Source organism: Sinocyclocheilus anshuiensis, unplaced genomic scaffold (genome assembly GCF_001515605.1).
Source record: "Sinocyclocheilus anshuiensis isolate Anshui unplaced genomic scaffold, SAMN03320099.WGS_v1.1 scaffold1827, whole genome shotgun sequence".
Classification (NCBI taxonomy): domain Eukaryota; kingdom Metazoa; phylum Chordata; class Actinopteri; order Cypriniformes; family Cyprinidae; genus Sinocyclocheilus; species Sinocyclocheilus anshuiensis.
Genome location: NW_015552696.1, coordinates 179,971 through 188,816, shown reverse-complemented (window position 1 = coordinate 188,816; position 8,846 = coordinate 179,971). Strand labels below are relative to the sequence as shown.

Below are 8,846 nucleotides of genomic sequence, written 5' to 3'. Positions count from 1 at the left end.
TTGTTATAATTGAAATGTCTAAATTATACTCTCACATAGTATAAGACTATGTGACATGACACACGTTGATTTGTGTATTGGGAGGTGAAACATAGCAACCCCCCGAAATAAGACAATGTCTATTTGGTCAAGACACCATTTGACATGTGTCCAACAGATGAGTTTAAAAACTCACAACACCAACAAATGTAGCCTTTTTGGGCTTTTTGCCACTGCTTTTTGTGTTCTTCGAGAGCTCTTCCAGTGTGCTTTGGCCTGCACGCCCGCTGCTACTCAACCACCATGAGAAGATAAGCCGTCTACCCTCATCAGCTTTTGTTTCTTTCTTCTACATCAGTTTCTTTTCTTTTCCCGTTGAGAGTTTTGTGTTCTACGTTTTGCCGCAAAGCCATGTCAGACGTTGTCTGCACCAACTTTAAAACTTCAGCCAGCGTACACGACTCCACACCATCCTTCAGCCAACGCCCAAGACCTCACTTCCAATGACTACTGAACTTTCAGCCAATCAACAACTTTGGGAAACCCCTTTCTGCAGCCATATCATACAAAAGGAATTCCCTTAACACAAAGGCAACGCAAGTACAACCTCCAGATTCTAGCTGAACTGGTGCATTTAATATAAAGTTTATAGCCTCACTGAGTCCGTCGGAAAAAGGTGGATTGCCCCCTCCAGGTTGGGGGGAGTTGCTCCCTCAAGTGGAGGAGTTTAAGTATCTCGGGGTCTTGTTCACGAGTGAGGGAAAAATGGAGCGGCAGGTTGACAGATATCCATCTGCGTCCGCAGTAATGCGGTCATTGTACCGGTCTGTTTTGGTGAAGAAGGAGCTGAGTCTCAAAGCGAAGCTCTCAATTTACTGGTCGATCTACGTTCCTGCCCTCACCTATGGTCATGAACTCTGGATCATGACCGAAAGAATGAGATCGCGGATACAAGCGGCAGAAATTAGTTTCCTCCACAGAGTGGCTGGGCGCACCCTTAGGGATAGGGTGAGGAGTTCAGTCACCCGGGAGGAGCTCGGAGTAGAGCCGCTGCTCCTCCGCATCGAGAGGAGCCAGTTGAGGTGGCTTGGGCACCTGTTTCGGATGCCTCCTGGTGCAGGTGTTCCAGGCATGTCCCACTGGGAAGAGGCCTCGGGGCAGACCCAGAACACGTTGGAGAGAATATGTTTTCCAGCTGGCCTGGGAACGCCTTGGGGTTCCCCCAGAGGAGCTGGAGGAGGTGTGCGGGGAGAGGGAAGTCTGGGGGGCTCTGCTTGGACTTCTGCCCCCGTGACCCGGCCTCGGAAAAAGGGAGGAAGATGAGATGGGAACTACATGTACTTACTATATGGTTAGGATTACGGTTACTTGCATGTAATTAATCATAATTTATTGTTATTATAATACATGTACATGTAACATATAATAATATAACTAAATAACAAGGACACCTTAAAATGAAGTGTAACCAAAAATGAATGGACCCACATACAGAACGATGCAGGATTTCCTCATAATTTTCTCACAAGCTCTTCTGGTGGGATTGTCTGATGGTTTGTGGGCGTCTCTCTTCTGCAGGTGTTGGTAATAACAACGATGGGATTACTCGGTGCTACTAACATTCCTTGGGTGCTTGACGCTGCTATTCGCAGAAGGTCAGTCTGATAAATGCTTTCAAAGTAGAAAAGTGCTCATGTTTCAGCTCCAGACTTTAATCTGTCGAATCCTCCCGCTGGTCGGTGCAGGTTTGAGAAGCGCATCTACATCCCTCTCCCCGAGGAGCCGGCCAGAGCAGCCATGTTTCGCTTACATCTGGGAAACACGCCTCACAGTCTGACTGAAACAGACCTGCGTCAGCTGGCCCGCAAAACAGACGGATACTCCGGAGCCGATATCAGCATCATAGTGCGAGACGCTCTCATGCAGCCTGTCAGGAAAGTGCAGTCCTCTACACACTTCAAAAAGGTAACAAATAAATGATGGTCAAGCAGCTCTGTTGACATGTTGCTTTTATACATGAGCCTTAACATGACTTATGCCTGGATCTGTTTTTCATAATATTTATCTAATATGTATAATGTTTAAATTAATTTGTAATATTAAACAATCAATTTACCAAGACATTAAAATCAGAAGTTGTTTCTGTTAATATTATTGAATGGACCTGAGCTAACATGGACTAACATTGAACAGTTATAGTTTTATTAACTAACAATAACAAATACTGTAACAAATGTATTGTATATAGAAATGCATATACTGTAACTTCATAAATACTGTAACAAATGTATTGTTCATTGGTAGTTAATGTTAGTTAACACATTAACTAAAGGTAACCAATGAAACCGTATTGTAAAGTGTTACAAAAAAAATTCTCTACCTTGAAAAATATGTTTGAAAAATGTTTGTACATGTGTACATTGTTGGACAAAATATGGACAAATATAGACAACAGCAGTGAATTGTTTGTTTGAATAGACACATTAGACAGAAACAAAGTTGCAAGTTCAATGAGTCAAATTACATTTTTAAAATAATTGTTTTTCTTTAAAGGAAAAATATGACGATGCTAAAAATAACATTATTTTGTGTAATGCAATGTTTACACAGTTTAAGGTTAAAAAAAACATTATTTTCCACATACTGTACATTATTTTTGCTCTTTGCCCTGTCTTTCTGAAATGCGTCGATTTTTACAAAGCTCATCGGTCTGAAAAGCGAGGTGTGCTCTGATTGGCCAGCTATCCAGTGCGTTGTGATTGGCCGAATACTTCAAGCATGTGACGGAAATGTTACGCCCCTTACCATATTTGGAAACACAGCGTCTCCACGACAACAACGAGAATAAAAGTTATGCCTTCTTTCTTTGAGTAAACATTTGGGCGGTGTTATGCAAATCTTCCCACACAGTGTGATGTAGATTTGTGGAGGCGTCGGCGTGGACGAGTCTTAACCTTTATAAAGAATATCTCTTTGGGTTTGAGACTTTAGTCTTTGCAACTTTAGGGATCTTATATGCAGTGGTGTATAAAGTACCTGAAAGCCATACTTAAGTAAAAGTACTGATATCTTACCAGAAAATGACTTTGGTAGAAGTTGAAGTCACCGTTTAGAATATTACTTGAGTAAAAGTCTTAAAGTATGTGATATTTATTGTACTTAAGTATGAAAAGTATAATGAAAGTATATTGAAAGTAAAAGTACAAGTAAATGCAAAACGAAAAGGAGCAAATAAATATATATAGAAAAATGTTCATACACAGCTTGAGTAGCAAGATTGTGTTCAGTTTTAACTCTTTCTTCCATTTTTTTTTATCTTTGGGTAAGAATAAGAAGCACTTCATCCGGTACTTAATGTAATAGACTAATAAATCAACGTGCGTGTGCACTGTGTGTGTGATTTGGTGATATAGCCTACTTGATAATGTCAGATCGCACATCATTACAACAACACTTACCACATTATTGCAGACGATGCTGTATTTCATGCCCCAGACTTGACTTGAGTGGAAAATGAATCATCTGCAGTTGTGCGCGCACTTGTTTGCACGTGAACAAAGGTGTTTTTAGGAGTCCAACTTGCAAACACCAGACCACTGATTCGTCAAACCTGCTTTCCTGCAGTCCGTGTTCTTCTGACTTCTGACTATTTTGTAGTAAGTAACGAATATGCTTCGGGGAAATGTATCGGAGTAAAAGTATACATTTTAATTAGGAAATGTAGTGGAGTAAAAGTTGATTGAAATATAATAACTCAAGTAAAGTACGGATACTCCCAAAAAATTCTTGAGTACTGTAACGAAGTGTTATTACTTTACACCACTGCTTATATGCACAAACAGCTTGTAACACTCGAAAGACAAAGGACAGCTTGAAATGGCATCATATGAGCCCTTCAATCTTCATAGATCTAGAACAGCGAGTTGAACTCTGTTTTTGTGTTGTGCTCTCGGCTCGTCAGGTGTGAGGGCCGTCTCGCAGTAACAGCTCTGTGATGGTGGATGACCTCCTGACCCCGTGCTCCCCCGGTGACCCTGATGCCATAGAGATGACCTGGATGGATGTTCCTAGTGACAAACTGCTGGAGCCCATAGTGTGCATGGTACACAAAATACAACAACTGTTTTCTCTTTTGATATATTTTAAATTGTCATTTATTCCTTTGATGGCAAAGCTGAATTTTCAGCATCATCTTTAAAAAAACATTACAAATGTTACTGATCCCAAACTTTTGGGATTACTGTTACTGATTCCAAATAACATGATAAAAATTGTAGTTAGTAACATAATCCATTACATTACACATTAAGTAATATATTCAGACTACTTTTAGATTTCTTTTGACCTATATCGTTTTTCACATTGATTTAAATAGCATAATCTTGTACCAAATTGATATAAAAATACAAAGAGTAAGAAAATATATTCTATTGGTTATCAACAACATGAAGTGCACTAAACATTAAACATCAAGTTTTGTGAAGGAACTGCAGGGAGTTTGTAAGTTTAACGGAAAGCTAATAATTAATTAAATCGTAAAAATGTTAAATTAAACTTTAGGGTTAGGGTATTTTGCTTTTGGGGTTATTTTAAAATGATTTAAAATAAAACACTTACTGAAAAAATGAAATATTTTATTTGTTTACCTGCATGTCATGTGACCACAACCAACAGGGAACCGTGAACATGCAAATTAGTTAATTATTAAAATATTTATTTTAAAATCTTAGGGGTCCTTCAAATAAAAATATATTAGGTGAAAGAGGATCAGATGACAAAAAAGTTGGTGAATTTGTGCATTTAATGTGTTTGAAAGACAAACGGCTGGTAAAATAAGCAACTGAGTGATAATTCAAATAGAAATGAATGTGTTCATCAGTAGTTGATGCAATGTTGAAACACTTCTTAAACCTGAAATGGTTTTGTAAATCCAGATGCTGTGTATAAATCTGACTAATGACTGATCTCTCTGAATCTCCACAAAACTGGAGTCTTTCTGAGTGTTTATATGCAGTCGGACATTTTAGAAAGGAACATTTAAAAGATGAAGAAGAGGAATTGGGGAGAATAAATAATTGCTATTGTGTAAATAATGTTATCATGTATCCATAAAAAAGTAACTGTAGTTTGATTATGAGTGTTTTAAAATGTAATTTACTCTAATTACAAGTACTTAATATTTGGAATCTGATTATGTAATCCAGTTCTGTGTATACTGTGTGTATATATATATAAATATAATAAATGAGAATATACACACACGCGTGCACACACAGACACACACACACACACACACACACACACATGAATATATATATGACTATATAAGAACAATTTTATACTTTTCAGCAAGGTTGTATTAAATTGGTCAAAAGTGACAGTAAAGACATTTATAATGTTACAAAACTAACACGTCTTTTTAATTTCAGTTAAATGCTGTGCTTTTGAAATTTCTATTTATCAAAGAATCTGGAAATAAAATGTATCATGGCTTCCACAAAAATGTGAAGCAGCAAATACTATTTTTAACACTGACAATAATTAAGAACCATTATTAATAACTGAGCTTCAATAATAATTATGTCTTAGAATGATTTCTGAAGATCATGTGACACTGAAGACTGGAGTAATGATGCTGAAAATTCAGCTTTGATCACAGCATTAAATTACATTTATTTATAAATTCCATTTGTGTGCGTGTGTGTCTGTGTGTGTGCATCTGTGTGTCTGTGTGTGTGTGTGTGTCTGTCTGTGTCTGTGTGTGTGTCTGTCTGTGTGTGTGTGTCTGTGTTTGTCTCTGTGTCTGTGTGTGTGTGTGTGTGTCTGTCTGTGTCTGTGTGTGTGTGTGTGCGTGTGTGCATGTGTCTGTGTGTGTGCATGTGTGTGTGTGTGTGTTAGACTGACATGCTCTCTCTGGCGACCACACGCCCCACCGTCAACACAGAAGACCTGCTGAAGGTGAAGAAGTTCACAGAGGATTTTGGACAGGACGGCTGAAGCACAACACGCCATTCAATCCAGTCAACCAAGACTATCTGCTCTAAACTAACCCGAATCTGACTTCTTCCGCCCAACACTACACCACATCACAGTCAGCAGACTGGAAAGAAGAAGCGCAACAGAGAGCATGAAGCTCGCTGTAAAGTGTTCTATGTTTACATAATCAAATTTGTTGGAAGTATTAATTTTATAAAGATTTTGTCTGTCTGCCCTTTATTCTGAACCGGCTACCAACATTACAGCTCTCGCCGATGAGTATTTATGTTAATTTATTCTCAGTTTTTGGATTGTTTTGAGTGCAGATCAATTTGAGCTTCATCAGTATCTTTTGTGTCCAGCTTAGTATTGCAGCACTTTACTGTATAAACGTGGTCTGGGTGAATCTCTCAAAGACACGTCTGGGTCACGTTAAACCTCAGAATTAAACAGGAAAAAAAATTATATTTGGAAAGCAAATTAAGCCTATTTGGACACAATTGTTCATGTAGATGATTTTTATCTCTATAATAATATAATGTAATAATCTCTATAGAGATTTGCTTCATGAAAAGAGTTTCACAATGCAAAAAAAAATTAGCTTGATGTACTTTAATCATATTTTGGCTATCTGGGTAAAGAAAATCAAGTCTGTTGTACAACTATTCCGAGTTTTTTTCCCCAGTGACAATGTTTTCAATGTATCTTGCTTCTGAGTCTGGGCTGAAATATGACCTGGCTGTGTATTTGACAGAGTCACCCATCAACATTTCACTTGTTTAACAGTTCCTGATCCAGCAGATGTGTTGTAGTAATGAAGTGTGTTACAGCTGTCATTCATTTTGAAGGATAACATTAACCTGATCTGATAAAAAAAAAAAAAGACTTTTAAAAGAATTTGTGCATTGTTTGTGCAGCTGTATTGACTTCAGCCTATCCACGCTGCTTAAAATGGACAAGCCTTCTGACAGTAGTTGTGTAACATTATAACAAAGGATCATTTTCTATGAACATGCTGTGTATGTTTTCAGAAAAAAAGCTGCCTTTCTATTTGAGAAGGGGAATGGATAATGCTGTGAAGAAAATGTGCAAGAATTAAACACAATGTACCTATCCAGATATTAATCTTATGTGCCTCACAAAATCAGCTCAATGTCTTACTGATATTGTTTCTTTTGCTGAATGATTTCTTGTTGTTGTTGTCAATAGAAAGCATCGTTTTGAGATTCATAAATCAATGAGGGGTCTGAAGGCAGTAATCAGCTGTTCCCTGCCGAGGAAAACTCATTTATTAATTTCTCATTCAGAGGATGAGCAGAATTGTCCAGACAGGAGACGGCTTCATCAGGTCTTGACTATATGCTCCAAGCTCATTCTAGACCGCTGGTTCAATAACTAATTTTCCCAAGAAGACTATTTAACCCTTCACAACTAATAGAAATGTTGTGATCCTCGTACTTTCCTGATGTCCTTGAATACCAGGTTTATCAAATCTGTAAATATCAAATCCTATAACGGGAGGAGTTGAAATTCTGATTGCCTTCTCAGTTGGACAAAGACAAAAAACAACTGCCAACAGCCCATTAATAGTTACTTGTAATTTGGCTGATCTGATAAATCAGCTACCGAGTCACAGAACAACAAGAATACAAAGCAGATCAAGCCAAAGCTGACATTTTTATATAAATGAATCACGTGACATATTCAGAACAGAAAACTTTTTTTTTAAATCTTTGTACAAAAACAACAACAGCATCCCTAACTAGGATTTATTTGTATTATTTACAATGCATCTCATGTCTGCAAGACTGAACTCTTAATTTGTACAATATCTTAAGAGTATAAGAACACACGTCCACTGGGAAAGTAAAACACATCTGTGATGGCAGCAGGATGTCATACCTTGCTTCTTTTTGGACTGGTTTTCCGTCACAGAACCTCCTCGTTTGTTTCTGTGGTGAGGAAACGTGGGCATCAGCTCTGCTTCACAAGCTGCAGAGTGAAACATGGGAGCAACGCTCAGAAAATCGGCCTAAAACAGCATCTAACATAGAGAATGTGTAAAACTAAGAAGTATACGCAAGGGCTTCTCCTTGAAGTGACCTATCTAAACAATCTTTTGCTGTGGCTCTGTAAGACACATGTAATCATTACATAGCATCATTACACTGAACCAGAACGTGATGCATTTTACAAAGATATTTTATCTTTAGGCAGCGGCTATTTGCACTAAGCACTGTTACCTCAGTATTGTAGTACTAAATTATTACAGGGTGTCCGCGGGGTCTTAAAAAGTATTAAAAGTTGATAAATCAATTTAGAGAAAATTAAGGCCCTTAAAAAGTATTAAAACGTCTTAAATGCCATTTTTCAAGGTATTAAATTTTGTATCATCTTTTTATTATGTATATTTGTCCGAATAGTGGGGTTCTGTGTAGTTTATGTATAGACGTCATGTGTTACTACGCTCACTGACTGACTGCGCCGCTGCTGCATGATAGCGCAGGACTTGTTGATCCGGCTCTTGCTGAACTTCTGACCATTACCGCACGCTCCCATCCGCTCCCGCAAACATTCTAATATTGTATATACTTTTCGCGCATCAGGGTGCCGCTATCAATATGTGGGGAATTTAAATCCTCTTTGAATGAGCGCTCGCAGTTCACTTTCGATTTTGCGATCGCACACGCACTGTGTAAAGGGAGCACATCTTACGATAAAAGATATTTGTCAATGAGCTTTTGACCCGTGATCTGAGTCAAATCTGACTTCTGCAGCTCGTGTTGGATGCAGGGTTGTTGTTGTTTTTCCACGAAATTGGGCTGCTTTTAAACTGTTGCCATGGGTTGATTTTCCCCAGTGGGTTAAAGGTTTGAAATATTGCATAAATT

General features: G+C 38.1%; 1 protein-coding gene across 1 annotated transcript in view; it reads left to right on the top strand.

Annotated features, from left to right (window-relative positions):
* LOC107667672 (vacuolar protein sorting-associated protein 4A-like) overlaps positions 1-6,091 on the top strand; it is a 20,216-nt gene extending 14,125 nt beyond the window's left edge. Inside the window, 5 exon segments of the mRNA XM_016459400.1 lie at positions 1,558-1,579; positions 1,581-1,634; positions 1,725-1,944; positions 3,941-4,081; positions 5,878-6,091. Coding sequence (XP_016314886.1) covers positions 1,558-1,579; positions 1,581-1,634; positions 1,725-1,944; positions 3,941-4,081; positions 5,878-5,976 — 536 coding nt within the window. The 3' untranslated portion in view covers positions 5,977-6,091.
* Positions 6,092-8,846: the final 2,755 nt, after the last annotated feature.